Source organism: Podarcis erhardii, assembly GCF_964252035.2.
Source record: "Podarcis erhardii genome assembly, chromosome: 1".
NCBI lineage: Eukaryota > Metazoa > Chordata > Lepidosauria > Squamata > Lacertidae > Podarcis > Podarcis erhardii.
Window position 1 is genome coordinate 93,532,421 of NC_138497.1, and position 25,921 is coordinate 93,558,341.

Consider the following 25,921-nt stretch of genomic DNA (forward strand, 5'->3'; position numbering starts at 1 on the left):
GAACAGCTGTTTGGGTGACCTAAAGGGGTTCTCTCCATTCTCATATCTCCTGCACATCTGCCAGGCAAACATCCTGCAAAGCTGTGTGTGATTAACTAGATGGAGACACTGTTAAATTGCAATATAAATTGTGAACTTCGTTGCAATCTGCTAACAAATAAAGTGGGTTTTTTATTTAGTATGTGTGTTGTAAATTATTTTTGTCTTGCTGCAAGATCCCTTTTGATGCCAGCTTGTATCTAATAGCATTACCCTGGCAGTGATTGGGAAAATGCTCTCCCCTTCTATTTCATCTGCCATGAGATGAGCTTGGAAAAGAGAGGAAGTGGCCTTTTCTCAGATATGATTGCAACCATGGACTAAAGTCCTAGGTGGATGCCCAGCGCACAGCATTGGTAAACTGGCCTCCTTTCCTTTTGTTGCACGGCCATAATAGACTGCACAGAGCAAAAGGAGAAGTGCCCTCTGAAGCAGCTTTCAGAGAAAAGGGGTATCCTAGAGAACACCAGAGAATACTCCTAGAATAGGAGGCCTTTCCTCATGGTGGCTTAAGAAAAAGCTTTGTTCACAAAAGTAGCCTCAGGAGGTCTTGGCTCTGTTCCTGAAATGATTGTAGGAGGCATTTTTAAACTCCAGAAGAGCCTTAAAAAATTGACAAATCGAATGATACTCAGTTGAATTCACCTGGTGTGTTTCCTTCAACCTTCTCCAGCACTTAGAGGATTTCCCCAAAAGTCATTGGAGGGACTCAAAATGACAGAATAGATTCAACAAAAATAAGTTATATTTAGTTTTGGAAGTATTTGGGAACCTTCCCTATAAGAGGAGGCTGAAGTGTTTGGCACTGTTTGCCTTAGGAAGAATTACTAAGAGGAAACATTATAGGGGAGGGGAGCCAGCAGTGCATAACCCAGACATTATACAAAGTGAATAAATTGTGAAGCTTTGCGTAAATTTCTCTCTTTCTGGTCTTTATAACAGAACAAAACAGATAAATTTATCTGCACAGACCCTAGTTCACAGTACGGTGGCAGTTACGAGATTTGAGCACCATTATTGAAGCTAGTGGCAACTGCCACTCATCAGTGTCTCAACACTGATTCCTCCTGCCTTATTAGAGGAGACTTAGTTTTGCAACTGCTACCACATTTTGCAGATTGTACTTAACAGATTTCTTCTTCTTCTTTGGCGATCACTCATAGCCAAGTAAGATTGTCTTCCATAAACACGGTTACACAATGAGTCCGTAAGTGACTGTAGAGGCCAGTTCTGGATCCACACATCCTTCCAAAGTGGGGACATTGGTTTCCGGGCGGGAGTTGATCACGGTGTGGATTTGCCAAGCATGCCTTCCTCTTAGCACATTTCTCCCTTGCGTCCTGAGTTCGGGTGTCTTCAAAACCCATGACACCTTTGGTCAGGGGCGCCGACTTATAAAAAATATTGGGGGGCGGGGGCCCATACCGACTTATAAAAAATATTGGGGGGGCCCAAGACCTCCCAACCGCTGCTGCTGGGGGAACGAAAGGGGCGAGCCCCGGGCTGCCCCGACCTTAAGTGAACCTGTGAGGGCCCGCCCTTTGCGGCAGCCGATAGGCTGCCGCCGTGGGCGGTGAATATTAATGAGCTAGGGGGAATCCCCGCTTCTCGCGGGGCTGACGCCAGCCCCGCGAGATTGTTGATGGATCGAGAGCCCGCAACCCCACCCCCCCTCTAGATCGGGAGTGGCTTTGTTTTAACTCATTACTGAATGTATTTTAAAAGGTAACTATCGTCAAACAAGGAAAATAAAAAATACCAACATAATTTTGTGATTTTACAAAGCATAATATAACTAATAATTTTCTTAAATTATTGGGGGGCAGAGCCCCCCCAAACGAATTTTTGAGGGGGCTCGGGCCCCCTCAGGCCCCATGGAGTCGGCGCCTATGCCTTTGGTAAAGGCTGTTCTCCAGCTGGAGCGCTCACAGGCCAGTGTTTCCCAGTTGTCAGTGTTTATACTACATTTTTTTAGATTTGCCTTGAGACGGTCTTTAAACCTCTTTTGTTCACCACCAGCATTACGCTTTCCATTTTTAAGTTCGGAATAGAGTAGTTGCTTTGGAAGACGATCATCAGGCATCCGCACAACATGGCCAGTCCAACAAAGTTGATGTTGAAGAATCATTGTTTCAACACTGGTGATCTTTGCTTCTTCCAATACACTGATATTAGTGTGTCATTAGCCTTTCTTCCCAAATGATGTGTAAAATGATTCCATAAGTTGTTCTAATTATTGAGTGTGTGTGTATGTGTGTTATTAATCAGTTGGTTGGAAAGTGTTCGCAAACTACACATTCCTTATGGGGTTAAGAAGCAGTGAAAGTCTCTTCCCTGTTCCAGAGGGACGGTACCTGCATTCTCCTCAGCTGCCCTGTTTGGAGGGAAAGCTGCTCTAGGCATTGTTGGAGCTAGGTGCTCTTAGGCAGGTGCCTGTACAGCATCAGCCCAAGCACTCCTGGCAGCTTCTGGCTGGCTTCTGCCAAGCAGAAAAGAGCTGAGTGTGTGTGTGTGTTTCTGCCTTCCCTCAGGAGTTGCTTTCATTGGCTGCCACTGGGATTGATATTTCCCATCTGGTGTGTTATCTACCGACTGTCCCCCTCTTCCTTTTTTGTTTCCATTTTTTTAAATGATGGAAACAGGCTTGCACAAGGCCCCTCTCCTCCTTCTCTGAATATAAAGTTTATAATCTGACTCCATGCCCAGGGCTTTCCCCCAAAGCTATCTGTTGTCGTCTTCTCAGGGGAGAATATGATGAAAAAATATGACATGTCAAACTAATAGGAGGCATCTTTAAAATAAGCATGCAGAAGAGCTTGATGCATGAGTGTTGACCAATGACAAGATCTGGTTAACATGCTTGTGAACCCGACTGCTCCCAGAAGTTATCATAAAAGGTTATGGTCAAGTATTTGGGCTGTTTCCCCTCCCTTTCAGTCAAATTATTTCTTCAAATGCCTCTAGCACCTTTTAATCAATAAATGCTCACTGGGCAGACCACAATAAAAAAAGCCATTCAGTTATTAAATCCCTCCAATAAAATTATGAATATAAAATCGATCAAAAGGTGGAATTATTCTTATGGAAATAGATGCAGTTTGTGTTTACGCAGCAATAATAGAGGCTAAAATGGAAACCCGAGTGGTAGTTATTGTGCATAAAGAGATTCTTATTGGATGAAACCAAGGTCCATCTTGTTGGTGACCTTGCTTCCTAAAATGACCAACCATAAATGTCCTGAAAGCCCACTAGCAGGGAATGAAGGCAACTGCCCTTCCCTGTTGTTGTTGTTGCTGCTGCTGCTTCCCAGCAACTGGTATTCAGTGGCATACTGCCAAAGTCCTAGTCAGCTAACACTGATTGATAGACTTCTCATTTGGTAACTTGCCTAAACCCCCTATAAAGCCATTTGAGGTGGCTTTAAAGGTGGCTTGTGAAGATGAATTCCTTAAGTCAGTTACATGTATGAAGATGTACTTTGTTTTGTCTATATTGTAAACAAACTTCTTTGGATGACCCCCAAGCTCACATGTTACCATAGAGGGAGAAGAATTGCTTTTTTCTCTCTGTTTCCTTATAACCTATCAGTGTGGTGCTCTCCAGATGATGTTGGTCTAATACTCCCATCAGTTACAGCCAGCAACATCTGGAAGGCACCCTGTTGGCTACCCCAGCACTATGATGCTATGTCTCCACTGTCCTTTTTACTAATGTAAGCAGCATTATATTCTTTAACCTTTCCTTGTAGGGCATGTCCCAAAATTTCTTGAACACTTTGGTTGCCTTTTTCTACACCATCTCCAGTTCTAAAATGCCCTTTTCCAACAAGGAGGATCAAGAACTGTGTACACTATTCCAAATGGGAAAGCACCTGGGATTTTATAATGAGGGCAGTTGAGAACACCGGACATCTTCCTTTCAATCCTTTCCCTAAGAAACCCAAGCATGAAATATTTCTGTCTCGAGTCCTAACCTTATACAAAACCTATTTTTGTTGAACTAAAAACATACACAGGAGATTTTATATTTTGTATAAAATGTGAACAAACTAATGGACAGTGCAGCTAAGAGTCTCTTTCTTTGTCTCTCACTTTTAAGCATCTGGTGCACAAACTACCGTATTTTTTGCACCATAACACTCACTTTTTTCCTCCTAGAAAGTAAGGGGAAATGTCTGTGCGTGTTATGGAGGAAATGCCTACGGGTGGCATGCCTACGGATTTTCCTCCTCTAAAAACTACGTGTGTGTTATGGTCAGGTGCGTGTTATAGAGCGAAAAAAACGGTAGCTAAAAAACAATAGCTCACCTTATCTCCAGTCATCAGGTCTAATCTCTAGTGCATTCTGTTTTGCTTGCAATCTCCTGTGGGATCAGGCTAGAATTGGGATAGAGGTGGTCAAGGGCTTATCTACACTTACCTTTACAGGCACAGGCCTGCTCTTTAAAGCTCTGTGTCCAAGTGCCTTTTTCTTTTTACCCCATGAGAAACTGCTCTTTAAAGCTGAATTGGAGCAAATGGCAATCCTCAGTAAACCCGAATAGCTTTAAAGCATGGGTTTTCACGGGGAAAGCCCTGGAACAAAAAAAAAGGGGTCTCAATCAAACATGGAGCTTTAAACTTCCTGGAAAGCGCGGAAGAAAGGTAAGTGTGGATCAGTCCTTAGGAACCTTTGTCACTATACAATTAGGCCACAGGAAATATTGCTGCATTGGAGAATAGACGTTAAAAAGACACTCATCATCATCTTCCGTTTTATTCATAAAGTGCCTAAAATAACTAGTTGCTTATGCAATATATGTTTTTTTAAAATCTGGCTCCCTAATCCCTAAATTAAAAATTAACTAGTACAATACGACGGGTAGCGAAGGAAACAGAAGCAGTCTGTTCAGTAATGCCGAGAAGGCTTAGAGCACATGAAAATAGCAGATTATTTAATATTGTTTTATATTTAGGTATGTGTATCTCAGAACATGTTTTGTTTTTAATCGGGTATTCCTGTTTTTGGTGACCCTGCTGCTTCAAGTGTGTGTAGATTTTAAAAACTGTTAACAGATTTAACTTAACACTTCATTTTGCAGTACATCAGTAATAGCGAACAAAGCTCTCTAGATTTGCTGTGTTACATTTTAAGACAATATGAAAATGCATTTGGCAGTAAGGTGGGGTGTGCTGTTCTAATGAGGCTGCCATGCTGCTCCCAGCACTCTTTCTTTCCTGGGCTGCAATCCAAGGAGCCCTCTTAAGCACGCAGAAATCCTTTCATATGTGCAAGTAGAGCTTTGGAATTTCTCCCTCCCTCCACCCCTCCCTTCTCCAACAGCATCACAGACTAGTTTGAAAACCAGGGTTGGGGAACTTTTCTGTGGTTCTCCAGATGTTGTTGAACTACAACTCCCATCAGCCCCAGCCAGCCTGGCCAGTAGTCGTGGATGGTGATAGTTGTAGCCCATCAATGTTTGGAGGGCCTCGACTGCAAACTCAATTCCAGGTTTTGAGAATAGTTCCTCAAGCTTCATTCTGAGCCTCTGTTAGGAAAAAGAATCAAGAGGTGTGATGTACAATGAGCCTACAACTTGCACACATTTAACTTGTGTGCATTCAGTTTTACGCATGTGGGGGAGGGGAATTACAAAGGAGGTGGTTCGGGGGGGGGGGCTTTGGCAATCCCACCCACCATTGAACCCAGTAGGTTTTGACCATATGTGATTTTGGCTTTAGACACAATCCCTTGAACGTAAACCCTGCGTAAGTTGTAGGCCTGCTATATACACAAATGTCCATCTCCCGGATTTGTGGACCTGATTTGATGTAAAGTGGAGCAGATTTATCCACTTAGACTGTTGCGGTCTGTCACTGGAAAGTTCAGCACTGGCAAGACCACATATATGGCAGCACACTGTTTCATGTTTGACATTCTGGTGTGCGTTGCAATCAGTGTTTCCTGTTTGTTTTTCTTCATGTGTAGTAGCTTGTGTTAGTTTTGGCAGTTAGATAAAAAGAGAAAGCCAGTGCTGTTCAAACACCTGCTAAATATGCTAGGAATTTACTAAGCTAGTTGAAACAAACAAACTGTTTGTTTGTTTCATTTAACAGGGGTGTGAGGCTTAACTGCACACTAAAACACACAGGGTTCCTATGCTGGGCAGGAGGGAAACAAGCCTGATAACTCTCTGGTGTCTGGAATACTTTCCCAGCACTCTTAACTGGTGAGGGAGCATGCAAACTTGACAGAAAGCTCTACGGAATACTTGCAGCCCCCACCTCATTTTATGCATCTCACTCCCCATTTGTCCAATCCATATCAGAGTTAATTCCTTCCTATTAATTTCCTCCTTATTTTTCCTAGATTTAAAAACTGTTTCCCTATCTTTTTTATTTGGTTTCAGAACAATTGGGAGGAGCAGCAGCACTTTATATGATTTTTTTAAAAAAAATTGTTTGTATGGTTTGGGGAAAATAAATTTCCCCCATCCCAAACATCTGAGAGAAATTTGGCAGGCTTCTGTCATTTATAGCACACTAGTCAGAAATGAATTTGTTTTGCTTGCTTTCCAGAACAATATTCACCTGTTGTTGTTTTTTTAAAAAGTGTTGTTTTTTAAAAATCCTCATGCCAAAGGTTTCTGGAATCTGTTTAAAAAACTTTGCTGCTTGGGTTTCTTTTTATTTTTTAAAGAAGTCTTAAGTGCAAGTGTGAACCAATGAATGTTGTTACTGGAAGTAGAATGGCAAAGTCAGCATTCCATGGATTGGTGATAGTTCTGTTGTGGGGTTAAAAACTTTTGTCTTTCCATTTCTGTGCAGTCAATGGTGGCATTTCTAAAGGATCCAGAAGGAGCTCCATTGTGGGAGGAAGATCCTGAAGCCAAAGACATTGTCCACATTGACAGTGAAAAGGTACATTTACCAGAATTGTAAAGTGCTTGGAACAAAACAAAGTTCTTCCACAAAATTAACTCCTGCACATACAGAATGCAGAACCCTTTGCACTCACATAAGCTTGAGAAAATCAGGGAAATGTTGTTACTCTTAAGCTTATAAATTTTTGGAAGGCATGTTTAGCAGACTTCCATGTTCTGTAGGCTAATATGCTTTAAGGGCACCAAGGAAGTTGCACGGGACATGAGAGAGATGCTTTGCAGCATGCCTTAACTGCATCAGCCACACTAGGCACCAAATATAACTTGTGCTCTCCCAGCTGATAGTTCCTTGAACTTTACAGTTTTCTAGTTGGCTTGTGGGGTAGTTGCACTAATATTTGCAACATGGAATGGTTGTGATAAATGGCTGGGCATCATGTGGGTATCATATAAGCAAAGCCCTCAGACTTCTATTACTTCATTAATTTGCTCGGCACACCTGTTGGTTCTGGCATCACTATAAATTTTTATGGTATAAGTAGTATGGTAACCCTGTAGGTTTTTACAACAGGTTACAGTTTTGAATTGAACACGGCATCAAGGCTGAGCAAAATGAGCATATTAATCATTGAAGGCTGTGATTAAATAGGTGGTATGATCCAGTTTAAATGGAGATAGAATGAGGAATGGGTGAAAAGCGAAGGGTTGTTGCTTAATGGTGGAGCGCAGGCTGATTTCATTGAAGGCAGTGTGCTGTGCTCCTACAGATGAACTATCACCCTGACCGTTATAGAACTGATGGTTCAAATGGTGAATTGTTTAAGGATGCAAATGCACTTTTAATTTTTTTACATATGAAGTTCAAAATTGGTATATGTAACCAGCAAATCCTTAGGATACGACGGAACGTGAATTAAAATGAACCAAACATCTTAAACATGGGACCATTCCTCTGTTTGGATTATCCATGGGAAATGGGTTCTGAGTCATACCACAGGGGTTGGTTGGAACATTTTGGATTGTAACATGTAGAGGTAAAATATAGAATCCACAATTAATATTTTAACTGGAGCAGAATTAGCTTTTTTGGCAAGGTACTAGTTGGCCTAAGTGACAGAATAGGAAAATGACTACTCCCCAGAGTGCTCACGTGCCATCCTTTTTAAAAGCCTTGGAAGGACTGGCATGGTAACCAAAATTTAGATGCATTTGATGGCTTACAGGTTTGAATCACTGGCGGATATTTAAGGGTCATGATAAAGCCCTTTGAGTTGCAAGACACTTATAAGACCAATAGGAAAACTATGTATGATGGTGTGTTCAGTCTTAATGTGGGCAAAAGAGGACGATGGCAAGGGATAGTGAGGTTACCTGAGATCTCACATGCAGCAAATAGAGGCTGTTTAAGCCCAGCAAGGCTTCCCTAGCCATCAAATTATTTTGATTTAATAGCAGCTAATTCATAAAAGCAGAGAACAGTCTTAAATCATACACATACTTTTGTTGCAGAAATTTATCTTCGTCATTCTACTTCCTCCTCTTTCTTGGTAAACTCTGAGCAATGTGTGTTGTATTCCCTCCCACCCACCCTATTGATTTTAAATTTTAATTGATTGGTCTCTGGCTGGTATTTCATAGAGTCATTTCAGTTTCTTAGCTTTCATTCTGGTATTAGGAACAGTTACTTTGGCATTCACTTTTTGTAAGAAGATTAATTTTTAATGTTCACCTTTCTGTTCTCTATTACAATCTCTCCTGGGGTCATTTTCAATTTAAAATTTTCATCTTGCCTTTCTAATCATACTGGCTCTGAAAAATCCATCCTTATAGTCCCTCATAGCCCTGGATTGGTTTGTGTTGAAAGGAAACAAGCAGATTTTTCTGTCCTTAATAAAAGTGGGGTGCCTGTTTCATTGAAGAAAACAGTCCTGTGGTTCTGGGGTAATCAACCAGGGGTTCATACCTCATCTAATTTATAATACTTGTCTATTTTTTGACAGTTACTTAGCAGTTTCTGGATAGAAAGTACTGTAAGGGTAGACAACATGTTGCCCTCCAGCTGTTGTTGAACTACAGCTCCCATCACCGTTGACCACTGGACATGATGGTTGGGGCTAATGGGAATTGTAGTCCAGCAACACATGGAGGGTACCACATAGACTTCCCCTGGGAGCTCCTGTGAGAACAACATCTTTATTTTCCCAGCCCAATTTAGATACAGTTTCCTGATATTTGCACAAGCCATTTTGAAACCTAGGTTCACATGCTTCCCCTTTTGTGCTCATGAGAGGGAAAGTGAAACCTTCTGTTTTCAATTTTAAACAAGCTATGGTTCCCTGTGATGTTGAAACTTGGGTGGTTGTAGTTTAAACAGTGATTTAGTGGGGGAAAGTCAGGTTGAAACTGTGGTTTCAGACTCTGACTTGTATTTGCATTTTAAAAAACCCACAGATACAGTTCAAACAAATTGTAGCTCGCTGAATCCTGATGTCACAGGGAATTGTGATTAATTTGAACCTAGAAGCAGTTGCTTCCAGTCTTCTCCATTTTGGTCACAAGGAGAAAAGGGGTTTGTGGGAGTGAGAGGCTAGCTGCAGTTCATCCACTTAGCAGGAAATCATGGTTTCCTATTACATCTGAAGTGGGCCTTGGTTAGCTTTTTTGTGAGTTAGCTGAACTAGAAAGTTGGAGGAGAAAATTATGTTTGTATTTACTTTTAAATAGCCTTCAGCTCCATATTCTCTTGGCTATAAAGCTGAGAAAGGGAAGAAAACAACCAAATTTGATGGGTTCCCTAAAGAATATTCCAGGAAGCTTATAACTACAGCAACAAAAAGTCACAATGTAACACTATAAATAGGGTAAAATACAGTGATGAGAATACACAAAGAACAAAAATCCAATGCGGGTGTAAAGTTGCTCATAAATCCATCAGCACAGATGAGATATATCTTAAATGTTCTGAATAAACCCCTTTTGAGTAAATCCCACTTGAAGCTTGCCCCATTAATTTATTTTGGATTATCTGCATTTATGAAAACTTATCAGCAGGAAAACAATGTGTTTGCTTCATTTGTAAATCTGTGGAAATATTCCACTTATACGGAGTTGGGTTGTAGTTACTGTGGAGTTGCAAACATCTGCTTCTAGCAGGCTCACACTGTTGTCTTTAAAATAACTGAAAGCAACATATTAAAGATAAATGGTTTGTTTGTGAGAGAATGCATTTCTCTCAATAGTAAAAATAAAAATAAATCTAAGCCATAGTTCATTTGTGCCATGTCTTGGCTTAAAAACAAGAGACCCATCTTGGCCTCATAAATGTATGTGAATAGTGAATAGTGGCCATGTTCGATTGCTCATAAAACATGGGTTTGAAACCTTGGATATGCAGGTATCACTATGTTCTTAAAAGGCATAAACCCATTACACGTCCTGTAAGCAAGTTTTTAAAAGTTTTGCATATATTTTTTTAAAAAAAGAGAAGGGGCCTGGTGTAAAAGACCCAGGGCCTTATCAATACCCCTACTTGGATTAAAACAAAATAAAAAAATTCCTTCCAGTAGCACCTTAAAGACCAACTAAGTTAGTTCTTGGTATGAGCTATCGTGTGCATGCACACTTCTTCAGATACACTTCTTCAGACTATGGCAGACCAACACGGCTACCTATCTGTAACTGGAACTATGGAAGGCACCTACTTGCATTATCACCTAAACGCAGCCAATTCCTCCAATCATCAACCTGTTGGCCTTAAATTTGGCACAGTAAATTCTGTTAATCAAGCCCCTAACACAGACCAATCGTTACTCCATATATTGACACATGTAATCCAGACTATATGTGCTTGGAAATTTTACCTGAAATCTGTGGGGATATATTGTTTCTTAAATTCAGGGTTCTAATTATAGCATATTTATCTCTTTGGGTTTTAAGGAGCTGAAAAGACTTTTGAAGAAGGAAGATAGGCCTCTGCTGCTGATGTTCTATGCCCCCTGTAAGTAATTAATATGCTGATGTTCTGTGCCCCCTGGAAGTAATCTAATATGCAAGATCTCAAATCCTTCTCTTTTTTTTTCATCCTATGGTCCAGTAAAACAATCTGGACTGTCTGTTAAATTCAATTTCATGTGTATGTGATTGCCATATGGTTATCAATTAGCAGATGATTTTTTCCACTTTATATTCTTCCTAGCTCAATTCTCCAAATTTCAGTGTAAATGCTGACAGTATAGCACAAGAATATTTCAGATATTTGCTTTCTCTAGGAGCACTCTCCTTAAATTATTGAGAGAGGAAAAACACTTGGCTGGACTTGCCGTTATAGTGCACATTTGTACTCTCAGTTCTAAAAACTGAGTTTAGGAAGCCTGAGGTACCAGATCCAAAACATTCTTTGCTCCAGCCTTAATCCATCTGAAAAATGAATGGATGTGAATTCATATCAACCCACTATTATAACAAATAGACTGACCACACAAAGGGAGCTGTACTGTTCCAGCGTGGCTGAGTTTGCAAGTTGCTGGACGAAGTCAGAAGAAGCTGATCTTGATTAGCAGGGAGCTCGCAATAATTAAGTGGCACAGGACCTTGGATAGCTCCCAGTGACAGCAGCTGTTGGTTCCTTAGCTTTCAAACTTTATTAGAGACTGATGTCTACAAGAACCCTGCCGGTGAAGCTGCAATCAATATAGAGACAATGCTCTGATTTCAGTTGTGCACTGTGAATGACCTTGCACTGAACCCTCTAAGGGAATGGACAGCTTTGGGTGGTGGTTGGGTTGATACAGATTCTTAACAGAGATATCTGAGCTGCCAGTCCAAGATCTACAGTCTAGTTATTCACCTTCCTCAGAGAGATTAATAGGGAGTTTCCCTTCTCCCTCTCCAATTTCCCTTTTCTGGTGGATTTAAATATTCCTGGGCAGATGTTGCTGGCTGAAAGTAATCAACCAATAAAGGAGGATATAGGGGAAGCTTGAGGTCAATATCAGATGGATCGCCATTAGAATCATTGAGGGACTGGATCCCAACAGGAAGTTCATGTGCAGGTCAGATGCAACCCATCGCTTTAGATATGAACGCATGCCATTGCAGGCTCACAGATAACTGGACTCATTATCTTTATTAAGAAAGACTTGCATGTCACAAGTACTTTTCTCTTCCCATCCACTACTCAGAACCTAAGGGTCTGAACTGGAATCTAGAGGTTTAATTTATTAGCTGTGAATATGTCCAAACTGCCCATCTAAAAAGACATGCCTTTGAGGTACAATCTTGAACTTGTTCATTATTCATCTACTGCAAGATTTACTTCCATATATCATCTGGCAGAATGTTAGTGGCTTGTTGTTTTGCCTATTGCTATTCAGTTTGCACCTACATTTCTCTTCCACTACTGGCTATTGTTGTGGGGTGGGTAGATATGAACATAATTGCTTTTGTCATTTGAAACCTTGTTAAATGAGATAGAAACTGTATTAAACATGAGAAATAGAATCTTTTCATTATATTGAATGCAATAGACCAGTGGTCCTCAAAGGGTGTGGTGCACCACACTGGTGTGACAGGAGAGGATGTCTAGTGTGGTGGGAAGATTCAATAACAATCAAAGAAACTTGTATACAATTTCATGTTATTACGTAGCTGCATTGTTTAATATTTTATGGATGTCCCATTATCATGTTATAAAGTAGTTGTGTTCTATTAGGGTTGCCATATTTCAAAAAGTAAAAACCAGGAGCTTTTCTTAGGAGGACCCCAAAATTGATGCAACACACAAAAAAGCAATTTTTTAGTTTGCTTGCCTAAATTCCAGGACAAACTGCCACCTTCCGGAAATCCCCCCCCCCCCCCGGATGCCACTTCCGCCTTTGAAATCCCAGCAATATCTAGTTGCAGTACATGGCTCATCCCTTCCAGTGCCATGGCTTTTGCTCAGACTCTCGTTTCACAATCTCCAGTTTGTTCCTTGGGTGAGTGTTCTCTATAATGCTGGCACCCTTTATTGTTAAGGCCGCTGTTGCCTATGGCTCCCAGACAATTATATGTGATGGCATGTTTTTCAACCATGCAGATTTACTCTTAACAAGCCTACTTTTAAACTTCTGCAAACACGAATTTTTGGATTATCTCTGAATGGCCGCTGTTTTCTGGCTCGCAGGATGTAATGCAACCGCCTGCTGTTTTATATCAGTTTGAAGCTCTCAAGCCTGCTTTAGGCCTGTAAATCATTCATTCAGGGAGAGTCCATAGCATCAGAACACTTTCATACTATTACTCTCTAGCAAGTAACTTTTTTTTTAACAACAAAGTATTTTCCTTCAATGTACATCATCTGACCCTTCAGTCGGTTTGAACTATCCCCCCCTAGACACACTGCTGTTCTGCCTCCTTCCAGTTTTCTTTCCTTTGAAGCAGGAAAACATTTGAGGCAGCAATATTTTCCTTGTTTCTAAATGGCTGTGGAGGAGCTGAATTACTATTTTAGCAGCTTTTAAAATTTTTCTCTCCCTCCCCAGTTTTCATTCAATTTTATAACTTTTAGCATAGACAGTTTGATCTGCTGGTGTTCTGGGTATACCCAAGACAAAAATTAAACCACTAATTGAAGTCTAGTAAACTAAAGATGCTTACAAAGGTCTCCTCTTACAAATATATTTATATATTGTTGGGTTCTGATTTGCCTGATCTTGTTTGTGGAGAAGTACTTGAAAGTGGGGGTGGAAGGTGGGGCAGAGCTGCTTCCAGCCAAGATGACTGCTTTCAGGAAGGGCCTCCTCTCCTTTCAGATGAAAAGTGCAACATAATAATGAGAATTGCTGAAGATAAGCCACACAAAAATCCAGTGTGGATTCTAAATACCACACTGTTGCAACAGGAGAGGTTTGTGAACAAATTAAGTGAGGAAATTCTTTGAGAAAGAATTGTTCTCAGGGCTTTTCTGTACAATGGTCTGCAATTCAGTGAAAATGGTTACAAGAGAAACATAGTGTATTTAAAGGTTAGAAACGTAGAGAGTGAGAGGCTAACTACTGTAATCATGAGATTAGATCTAATACACAAAGAAACAGTTAGTACTAAGATCTATAGGCAACTCATCCAGAAAAGAAGTGAGAATCTAAAACCACAGGAGCCAGTTCTTCAGAGTGATTAAGGGAGTGTAAGATTTTTTGGACTTACTTACACATATGGCGGCAGTGGCCAGTAGTGCAGCTTTTCTGACAACACATCCATGAAGAACTGGCATCATAGAAGAAGAGGTGTCCACCTAGACCCATAAGTAGCTTTATGTCATTTGTTTGTCAGGCCAAATAAAAATCTAATGACCAAGGGTCTAATCATTTTCTCATTAGTAACATCTAGACTTGGAATGGCGAAAAATGCAGGTGTGTTACTACGAGTTATGGTATTAAATCACATGGGGTATAGTATTAGATGGAAAAATAGCATGTTTCAGTGTGGCTTTATGAAGTAACACAAATCATAACACTTTTTAATGTGGTATGGGATAGTTTTAGTAGGCACATAAACAATCAGGATAATCAGAGATGGGCACCTCAAACACAAAGGCCTTTGGAACAATGTGTGCCCACAAAACATGCCAATTAGGAAATGCTGCACAAACATATGAGAATGTAAATGTTAGAATCATAGAATCATAGAGTTGGAAGAGACCACAAAGGCCATCGAGTCCAACCCCCTGCCAAGCCAATGTTGACTGCTAGCAATGACAAAGGTATAGGGTTATTTGGTGTTTTTGTAATGTTTTGTTTTATTTTGTTGCATGTCTTTTAAGTATGTGTATGTGTATAAAAGTGTACCGGGAGGGAGAAGTGGACTGTTTAGGATTCAAGCAGTATCCAAGAACCTTGTTTTGTTTTAAGATTTACAGTATAGAAAGGAGAGGTCACAAGACCGCAATGAAAAGATCAGGAAGATTTGAATGTCCTACAGACAACAGTTAGGACAGGTCAAGGCTGAGGACCTTCCTTTACCTGTGCTAGAATAAGCCAATAATGTTAACAAAAACTTATTGCGTGGGATTGGTCTATTTTAGGCTATTCAGACTGCAAAGGCGGATTTTCTGGCTTGCCTTCTATACTGAGCAGCAGATGCAGGCTGCTAGGCTATATGGTCCAAGAAGTCACTCAGTTTAGTCAGTATCCATCCTTTATGTAAGAACTTCTGCTTCCTACTCCCACAGTGTTCTGTTTAGTATTAGAAGAAAGTGCCAGTTTGCAAGGTGATTTTGATTTGTTCAGCATTGTATGCATGTAGTTTCTAGCATTCCACAGCCAGATGATGACTTGGCTGCATTCTCTCTTTTACTGACAAGTCTTCAAAGTCTGGCATCATAAGCTTCTGGGTCCTAATGAAGTTGGTTCTTTGAATTACCACTATTCTTAGTAATCATGCCAACATTGCCATTGCTTGTTTTTTTATCTCTGTGTGCTTAATTTGATGAAAGGTGCTTCAGTTAAATTCCTATGGCTTGTCTCGTCTAAATTAAGCCTGTAGAGCCTATTAGCTTACCCTGGGTTGCTTTGGAGGCCTTGAGGTTGGAATTGAACCCGTGCACAATAAGCAAAGCAGTTACTCAGCCAAATAAAGCAAAATGGATTTAACAAGATGACTAAACCACTGCAAACAAATCAATTAAAAACAAGATAAAAGAAGGTTGATACAAAATAATGGCTATGAAAATAAGGGTTTATATATCTCTAACTCTAAGCACCTAACTGAACTTAGGTTACAGAGTCCTTTTTGAAGATTTCTGAGTTCTACTTTCATTCAAGTAAGTCTAGTTTTATGGACTCTGTACCTATCACTAGACATGTGTAGGCTCAGCCAACTATATCATTCCAGCATAGGCCCCCTTAAGTCCTATATTCTTCTTGCCACAATGGGTCTTAGATAGAATTAGGACATATTTGGTTAATAGAGACTCTGGCCTGGTTTTGTTGTTGCTTGGCAAGCTCCAAATACTTCTTCTTCAGTGTACAAAATTGATATAGCTGGATTCTTGCAAGTTTCAAAACTGAACCAACCAATTCTCCTCTTCCTCAGCTAGTTTGAGAATACTCGTACCTGTACTGGGCGTCTGCTTTGAGATGAAAGTACTCTTGTTGCTCCCCAATAATTCTATAACTTAACTCTTTTTTATATTGGGTAGGGGAGAGATTCGTACTTGTCCAGTTTGTATCTTCCCCGGTACTGTCATCATTGCAACACTAGACATTTCAGTTACAAAGGCTAGTTTTTGCTTTCTCACTAGAAGGAAATTGGAGCTGATATAAGAGATTTGTGTATACCCCTTCCAACATGATGTGGAGAGTATTGTGAAGTGGGGAACAAGATACTGCATTTGAGACACCAATCAGAATGCTATGGTTTAAATGATGCAGCACGGCTGTATGGCATTTATAAAAACAAAAAGCAAATTACAGTTAGAACAAGCCATCAAAGAGACATACTTGGGGCCAGCCCACCCACACGACAAAGTGAAGCTACTGCCTCAGGTGGCAGGATCCACTGGGGCAGCAAATCCCAGTATCAATCTACCTCCCCTCACTTTTCTCCTTCTTCCCTGGAGAGGAGAGGGGCACCATTTTGGGGTCCGCCTCAGGTGTACAAGGCTTTAGAATATAGGGCCAATGGGAGCTGCCTAAAATCTGGACCTTGGCAAGTTAAGAATAATTCAGTGTGTTTTAAGTTGTAAGTTCCCTAGCTCCAACTCAGTGGAAATGACAGGAAATGTAGGGCTGTTTTTCATTTGATGTCCATGCAGATGCATTTAATGGTGTCATTAATTTTCTCTCTCTCTCTTTTTCTCTCTCTCATATATTAGGGTGTGGTGTTTGCAAAAGAATGATGCCATCTTTCCAGCAAGCATCCACAGAAGTTAAAGGCATGTATGTAAGTGAGAGGAGTTGCAAGACTAATGAATGTTCTGGTGTTTTGTTTTTATTTTTGTTTCTGTGCAGCTTCATGTGTGTGGGTGTTTTCTGTCCTTTCTGTACAACTATTGCAACATGCAAACAGATCTTACCATATTTAGTTTTTAAATGGCAACCCATTTTTTCCTTCAAAGAAGTCAAAGAAACTGACAATACAAAACATAGTCATGAAAAACCTTCAAAGAATCATAATCCAAGAGACAGTATTCACTTTGGTAGTTGTACTGTTGGGTAATGAATATTGATCAGTACCTAATATTGTTTTCATGCCCTCTGTCCACATGGTGCTTGCCACTGACAGATAATTGTAGCTAAATATTGGGAGAAATGGGGACACGGGTGGCACTGTGGTCTAAACCACTGAGCCTAGGGCTTGCTGATTGGAAGGTCAGCAGTTCAGATCTCTGCGACGGGGTAAGCTCCCGTTGTTCAGTCCCAGCTCCTGCCCACCTAGCAGTTCGAAAGCACGGCAAAGTGCAAGTAGATAAATAGTTACCGCTCCGGCTGGAAGGAAAACGGCGTTTCCATGCGCTGCTCTGGTTCGCCAGAAATGCCGGCTCCCTCGGCCACTAAAGTGGGATGAGCACACAACCCCAGAGTCATCCACGACTGGACCTAACGGTCAGGGGTACCTTTACCTATTGGGAGAGATGCAGTGCCCATACGCACTCTAGCTGCATTGTCATATCTATAGTCCATTTTCTTGATGGAGGCTGGGGAGAGCTCCACTTGCCCCACATGATGATAGGAGACTGTAGGATGAATACAAGCGGTGAGGCTTTTAGGACTGTGTTTACTGTAGATTTCATGGGGGAAAGGTTACCCCCCCCCACCTAGGCAAGTTGATGCCTTGCCAGCTCTATGCTGTAAAATGAACAAAATCTCAAGAAGTTGCCCTGCAGTCTTGCCCCTTTTTGAATGAGCCATAAAACTGGGGCAGAGAGGGGCTGCCCCCTCTTTCTTAGCACTCTTCTCCAGATAGGAATTATATACACAACACAAGACTGAAAGCTCTTGAGTAGAAGCAGGGAATTGCTTAGTTGGTAAAAGCAACCTCATGAATCTGTAATACAGAGGTTGCTGATGTAAGGGTTTCCCCCGTTAATCCGTTTGATGTTCTTCAAAGTAGGTGTTGATGTCTCAGAATGGTGGATAAGGGTTGGGGAAAGACCAGGACTCTGTGTGTAGGTTTGCTTTTGTTATTTATGTATATATATATAAACCCCTAATGCTTTCTGAGCAACAGCTGACCTTCTGAAGGGAACGGCCTGCTTTAAGATTTATTTCACACTACCTCCAAGCACATTTGGTCTGAGCAGCATTTTATGTGAAAGAAAAATCCTGCTTTTGGATGGGGAGGGTGAAGTGGGTGCAGTTAGATTAACACTGTGCTGCTAAAGGGATTTAAGCCTTCAGTGTTATTAATCAAGAGTTAATCTTCCAGTTGTATCTTCAGCAACTGGCCATTGAGGAATATAGCTACAAGATGACTTGTGTCTAAATCTTAGACCCAGAGAGAGGCAGTCCAATCCTCTGAGTAGTTTCATTTTAAAAGTGCTTGGGGCTTTGGAGGAGCAGAGTTGGTAGTTTATTGTTCTGAGCAGAGGATGGCAAGTCACAAGCTCTGTATCCAAATGCCTTTTTCTAGTATTCCTCATCCTTCAGGGCAAAAGTCTGCTCCCTTTTCAGTAAAAGATGAGCCTGGCACCAGGCCTGCAGCTGTGAAGATAAATTAAAGAGCTGTGGCTGTAGGCAAGGCTCCAAAGTATATTCTAGCAGTAGTGTTTCCAGCAGGTATGAAAAATGAGCAAGCTCAAGAAGGTCTGCTCATTCCCCTGGCTGGAGTGTTTGTAATGGTGAACTTCCTCTTGGGTGATCAAATTTTATATGCATGGAGGTAGGTTAGGATGAGCGATAGTAGCTGCCCAGGAGGACTCCCCTGAGTGAGTGCCTGAGGGTCCTGCTCTTGCCACTTACCATCTGGCCTGGGGCGGGGCCTGAAGCCTCATAAGGACTGCTTGGTGCTTGCTGCCTGCTGCCCAGGAGGACTCCCCTGAGTGAGTGCCTGAGGGTCCTGCTCTTGCCACTTACCATCTGGCCTGGGGCGGGGCCTGACAGGCCTCATAAGGACTGCTTGGTGCTTGCTGCCTGCTGCCCAGGAGGACTCCCCTGAGTGAGTGCTGGAGGGTCCTGCTCTTGCCACTTACCATCTGGCCTGGGGCGGGGCCTGACAGGCCTCATAAGGACTGCTTGGTGCTTGCTTCCTGCTGCCCAGGAGGACTCCCCTGAGTGAGTGCCTGAGGGTCCTGCTCTTGCCACTTACCATCTGGCCTGGGGCGGGGCCTGAAGCCTCATAAGGACTGCTTGGTGCTTGCTGCCTGCTGCCCAGGAGGACTCCCCTGAGTGAGTGCCTGAGGGTCCTGCTCTTGCCACTTACCATCTGGCCTGGGGCGGGGCCTGACAGGCCTCATAAGGACTGCTTGGTGCTTGCTGCCTGCTGCCCAGGAGGACTCCCCTGAGTGAGTGCTGGAGGGTCCTGCTCTTGCCACTTACCATCTGGCCTGGGGCGGGGCCTGACAGGCCTCATAAGGACTGCTTGGTGCTTGCTGCCTGCTGCCCAGGAGGACTCCCCTGAGTGAGTGCCTGAGGGTCCTGCTCTTGCCACTTACCATCTGGCCTGGGGCGGGGCCTGAAGCCTCATAAGGACTGCTTGGTGCTTGCTTCCTGCTGCCCAGGAGGACTCCCCTGAGTGAGCGCTTGAGGGCCCTGCTCCTTCCTGCCACTTACCATCTGGCCCAGGGCGGGGCCTGACAGGCCTCACTAGGACAGTGTTACTGCAGGAGGGGCACAGAGTGTTTTTAAAATGTTTTTTTAAAAAAAATTTCTTTTGGATTTTTTGTATGTGGGGGGTGGGGGTGGGATGGATGTTTGGTTGGGTTTGGGGAATTTTTTTTTTTTTATGATCTTGTAATTTTTACATTTTTTGTTTGTATTGTTTTATTAGTTTTGTTTGTTTGTATAAGTTGTTATTTTGTTCTTAGGGGGAGGGGTCAGGGCTGCCGGGGAGTGGGCCCCAGCCCACAAAATGGCTGGGGCATGTTCCACAGGGGGGAATGCACTGGGACAACCGATCTCAGTGATCACGGGTAGGAGGAGGAGTTACGCTAAGACCAGACCATGTCATTACAGAGGAGGCAGGTTTAGTCGTTGTCTGAGGACTATTCCTGCCTCCGGGTCTGGTCCTGACCGGATGGATACTAGAATCAGCAAGGGATACCCACATGACCTGAAAGTGTTGCTGTGCAATGCCAGGTCAATGATTCATAAGACCACTGCCATCCATGACTTGATCATGGATGGAGGATTTGATCTGGCATGTGTGACAGAGACTTGGTTGGATGAAGCAGATGGGCCTGTCCTTGCCGCTGCTTGCCCACCAGGTTTCTCTTACGCACAGCAACCCAGGTCATGTGGGCGGGGAGGGGGGGTTGCAGTGATTTTTAGGAAGTCATTAGTCTGCACCAGGCGTCCTATTGGGAAGACCCAGTTTTCTGAGTGCATGTTCTGGAAGTTGGGCAATAGGGGCAGTACAGGATTCCTACTGGTGTACCGACCTCCCCGCTGCACCAAGGATTCCCTGCCCGAGCTGCTTCAGGTCGTGGCGGATATGCTCCTGGAGACACCTAGCCTGGTTGTCCTGGGGGACTTTAACATCCATGCCGACACGACCTTACAAGGGGCCGCTCGGGACTTCGTGGAAAGCATGGCCTCCATGGGGCTGTCCCTGAATAAGTCTGGCCCAACTCATAGCCACGGACATGCCTTAGACTTGGTGTTTACCTCTACGGATGCTGGTGATCTGACATTAACTAAAAGTGAAACAAAAGAAGTGCCATGGTCAGATCACTTCCTGGTGCAACTGGACTTCTCCGCAACCCTTCCCCTCCGCAGGGAGGTGGGACCGATTCGGATGGTCCGCCCCTGCCACTTAATGGATCCAATTGGCTTCCAGAGAGTGGTAGGGGATGCTCTATCCCAAGTTGATGGCCTTTCAGCTGATTCCCTGGTGGCCCGCTGGAATGCGGAGTTAACCAGGGCTATTGACTGTCTGGCTCCGAAGCGCCCTCTCCGATTGCATGGAGCCCGGACAGCCCCGTGGTTTTCCCCGGAGCTGAGGGTGATGAAACAATCGTTGAGACGGCTAGAGCGCCGGTGGCGGAAAACTCATTCTGAATCAGACCGGACACGGGTTAGAGCTCAACGTCGAGCCTACCAAGTGGCAATGGCGACGGCGAAGAGGGCCTTCTTCACCGCCTCCATTGCATCTGCAGAAAACAGCAGCAGGAGACTTTTTCAGGTGGTTCGCAATCTATCAGAACCACCTGTACCAATGGGGCCTGGTAGGGACCCCAAGATCTCCTGCAATGCTTTTGCAAAGTTTTTTGCAGATAAAATCGCTCAGATTCAGAAGGAGGTAGACTCCACCGTGGGAGCAGGGCCAGGGCGGGAGAGTGCTAGAGTTCTGTCTGGTCCTGTTACATGGGATCAATTCCAATCTGTTACCTCCGAGGATGTGGACAGGCTGCTTGGACGAGTGAAACCGACCACCTGTCTCCTTGATCCTTGCCCATCCTGGCTGATAAAAGCGAGCCGGGAAGGGCTGGGCGATGGGCTTTGCGGGGTGGTGAACGCTTCCCTCCATGAGGGAGCCTTCCCAGACCCGCTGAAAGAGGCGGTCATTAAACCGCTTCTTAAAAAAACATCTTTAGACCCGGCCAATTTGGCCAACTATCGCCCAGTCTCAAATCTGCCATTCTTGGGCAAGGTGATTGAGCGGGTGGTTGCTGAACAACTCCAAGCACGCCTGGAGGAAACGGACCATTTGGATCCCTTCCAATCGGGATTCAGGCCTCACCATGGGACTAAAACTGCCTTGGTCGCGCTGGTTGATGATCTCCGGCGGGCTAGGGACAAAGGTGAGAGCTGTTTCCTAGTTCTGCTGGATCTCTCAGCGGCCTTTGACACCATCGACCATAACATCCTTCTGGACCGTCTAGAGGGGCTGGGAGCTGGGGGCACTGTTATACAGTGGTTCCGCTCCTTCCTCCTGGGCCGTGTCCAGAAGGTGGTGGTGGGGGATGAATGTTCAGACCCCTGGGCTCTCACTTGTGGGGTGCCTCAGGGTTCTGTCCTCTCCCCCATGCTTTTTAATATCTATATGAAGCCGCTGGGAGAGATCATCAGGGGGTTTGGACTGGGTGTTCATCAGTATGCAGATGACACCCAGCTCTACCTCTCCTTTAAATCAGAACCAGTGTAGGCGGTGAAGGTCCTGTGTGAGTGCCTGGAGGCGGTTGGAGGTTGGATGGCGTGTAACAGATTGAGGTTGAATCCTGACAAGACAGAAGTACTGTTTTTGGGGGACAGGAGGCGGGCAGGTGTGGAGGATTCCCTGGTCCTGAATGGGGTAACTGTGCCCCTGAAGGACCAGGTGCGCAGCCTGGGAGTCATTTTGGACTCACAGCTGTCCATGGAGGCGCAGATTAACTCTGTGTCCAGGGCAGCTGTCTACCAGCTCCACCTGGTACGCAGGCTAAGACCCTACCTCCCCGCGGACTGTCTCGCCAGAGTGGTGCATGCTCTAGTTATCTCACGCTTGGACTACTGCAATGCGCTCTACGTGGGGCTACCTTTGAAGGTGACCCGGAAACTGCAATTAATCCAGAATGCGGCAGCTAGACTGGTGACTGGGAGTGGCCGCCGGGACCACATAACACCGGTTCTGAGAGATCTGCATTGGCTCCCAGTACGTTTCCGAGCACAATTCAAAGTGTTGGTGCTGACCTTTAAAGCCCTAAACGGCCTCGGTCCTGTATACCTGAAGGAGCGTCTCCACCCCCATCGTTCAGCCCGGACACTGAGATCCAGCGCCGAGGGCCTTCTGGCGGTTCCCTCATTGCGAGAAGTGAGGTTACAGGGAACCAGACAGAGGGCCTTCTCGGTAGTGGCGCCCGCCCTGTGGAACGCCCTCCCATCAGATGTCAAAGAGATAAAGAATTACCTGACGTTCAGAAGACATCTTAAGGCAGCCCTGTTCAGGGATGTTTTTAATATGTAATGCTGTATTGTTTTTAATACTGATTGGGAGCCGCCCAGAGTGGCTGGGGAAACTCAGCCAGATGGGCGGGGTATAAATAATAAATTATTATTATTATTATTATTATAGCTGGCCCAAGATCACCCAGTAAGTTTCATGACTGCGTGGAGTTTTTGTTGAATCTTGGTTTCCTCAGTCTTAGGTCGATACTTGACCTGCTACACCACACTGACTCTTTGCAGCAGTCCCCTGGGGTATCTTAGGCTGAGCGGTAGCAATTTATTGCCACCCAGATTGCTTCATAGCTGAACAGAGGTTTGACTTCTCACTTCCTCGGCCCAAGCCCAATACTCTGCCCACTAAACCACTCCGATTCTGAGGATCTTTACAAGCGTTACGGGTTTTTTTGTGTACATCAAGAAAAATGTGGTCTGAACATTACAAATTCGTAATTGCAAATACATGCATCATACAGGTACAAATAAAAGAGCTGGAACTGGACACTCAAGTAACAAAAATGTCCCGTCTGTCTCCCCCCCCCCCCCGCCATAATATGTGAAAAGGCCATCGGTGTTTCCTAAGCAGGGCCCATTTCCCCTTCTGTTTTTCCATGTTAATGGCACAGTGAACTTCACATGGGATTTCCTTTGGTGTTCCTGATTAATAATAAAAAGGAATCCATTAACAGGCTAATATATAATAGGCTTTTGAAATAAGTATTTTCTCTTGAGGTCATCTGTGAGATGTTTGCATTGTCTCTTATGAGAGAAAAAGAGAGCATCTTTGTTAATGGACACTTACAGTACACGTGGAAGAGAGGTGAGCTGCTGAAAGACAAGGGCTCTCAAAGTAGCCACTGCGTTTCAGACCACTTAAAAATGATCCCTGGGCCTCTGATTCTAGACATCAATGAGCCATGTATGTCTATGCTCCCCCCCCCCCCACTGCAAACTGTTTGCCCCTTCTCTGTTCCCAAGCTTCTGCATGAGGAGGAAGCTTCATGTTAACTGCCATAGCAGGAATAAAAAATCTGTGATCCTCCTGACATTGTAGGAGTCCAACTCCTACCAGCCCCATACAGCATGGCCAATAGTTGAGTGATGGGAGTTGTAGTCCAGCAATATCTAGAGGGCTGCAGGTTCTCCATCCCTACTGTATAATCTATGTAAGTGATTTATGGCTTAAATCAAAAAGAATCCCCAACTTTTCCTGCCTATATGAGCACACAATTCATTCTTTACTGTAACGGAGAATGGTAAGCCCCAGCACACATGGCAGAGCATGAGATACTTCATTTTGGATTTTTTTAAAAAAGACCTATCAATTCTTGCCCTGATGAGCCCATGGTGGTGAGAACAGCCACCATGGTTTTATTGGCTTTCAAGTGTTCTGTGGCTTTATTAGCAAGCAGAGAGTCCTATAAAATATAATCGGTACTGCAATAAAATACAGCTTCAAAAGACGCTTTTGCTTCTGATGTAAGACTCTTCTGGTTCTGACACTACAGGTACTTGCAGGGATGAATGTCTACTCAGCTGAATTTGAAAAAATAAAAGAAGAATACAATGTCCGGGGATACCCAACCATTTGCTACTTTGAGTAAGTCTCTGCTTATTCTGCATGTAGATAATGGCAACACCAATCATGTATTTTGTTGGTTTTCCTGTATTTCAAACCTTGTTTTGTTGCATTTATAGAAAGGGAAAATTCCTGTTCAACTTTGAGAACTATGGTGCTACAGCAAAGGACATCATTGAATGGCTGAAAGAGTAAGTGTCTGAAATGTATCTCCTACATCTTTGAGAACTGCATTTTGAATAAACAGTATCACACCTTGCAAATAGCAGCATCTTCATCGCTACTCCAAAGGCAAATAAAAGCATCACACTGAACTATTAAAGATGAACCTGGGTTGTTTGCTTCAGTTTCCATTCTTTCTATTTCATATTTGCAGTATCTTCCCAGTTGCAATTCTCCTATTATCTTTTCTGGACATCGGAAGGATGCCATTGATCTGTGTCAAACCTTCATTTTTAAAACTGCAGACTTTAAAATTTTCATTCCCTTATTGTGAACATTTCCATTATCAGACAATTTGAAATGGCTCTAACTGAGAGATTGTGAATCTTTTGTTCCAGTATCTTTTACCAGGGAAAGGAGACAGACTCAGTGGTGTGTAGGAATGATGATCCAAATTGAGAGGCAAAACAGGATTCATAGGATGACACTAGAGTTCTTGCTTTTAGTATCTAATGTTCAGCATAGCCAGAAGGACATTTTAGTTTTTGATTACGAAACAAAATGCAGCAAACACTGGCATATATTTATAGGTTTGGCAGGTTTGATGCTTGATTGAGATAGAAAAATCTGACCTAAGCAGAATTGATTGACACTGGAAGATTGACACAAATCTTCCATTCTTGGGCAAGGTGATTGAGCGCGTGGTTGCTGAACAACTCCAGGCACGCCTGGAGGATGCGGACCATTTGGATCCCTTCCAATCGGGATTCAGGCCTCATCATGGGACTGAAACTGCCTTGGTCGCGCTGGTTGATGATCTCCGGCGAGCTAGGGACAAAGGTGAGAGTTGTTTCCTAGTTCTGCTGGATCTCTCAGCGGCCTTTGATACAATCGACCATAACATCCTTCTGGACCGTCTAGAGGGGCTGGGAGCTGGGGGCACTGTTATACAGTGGTTTCGCTCCTTCCTCCTGGGCCGTGTTCAGAAAGTGGTGGTGGGGGATGAGTGTTCAGACCCCTGGGCCCTCACTTGTGGGGTGCCTCAGGGTTCTGTCCTCTCCCCCATGCTTTTTAACATCTATATGAAGCCGCTGGGAGAGATCATCAGGGGGTTTGGACTGGGTGTCCATCAATATGCAGATGATACCCAGCTCTACCTCTCTTTCAAATCAGAACCAGTGAAGGCGGTGAAGGTTCTGTGTGAGTGCCTGGAGGCGGTTGGAG

General features: G+C 43.6%; 1 protein-coding gene across 4 annotated transcripts in view; it reads left to right on the forward strand.

The window, feature by feature from the left end:
* Nucleotides 1-25,921, forward strand: part of PDIA5 (protein disulfide isomerase family A member 5) — a gene marked incomplete at its 5' end in the record, with an annotated part of 150,625 nt that overhangs the window by 56,214 nt on the left and 68,490 nt on the right. For all 4 annotated transcript variants that reach the window (XM_081872193.1, XM_081872195.1, XM_081872192.1 and 1 more), the window contains 5 exons: nt 6,846-6,938; nt 10,838-10,898; nt 16,752-16,819; nt 24,465-24,556; nt 24,655-24,726. In XM_081872193.1, coding sequence (XP_081728319.1) covers nt 6,846-6,938; nt 10,838-10,898; nt 16,752-16,819; nt 24,465-24,556; nt 24,655-24,726 — 386 coding nt within the window. The remainder of the gene's footprint in view (nt 1-6,845; nt 6,939-10,837; nt 10,899-16,751; nt 16,820-24,464; nt 24,557-24,654; nt 24,727-25,921) is intronic.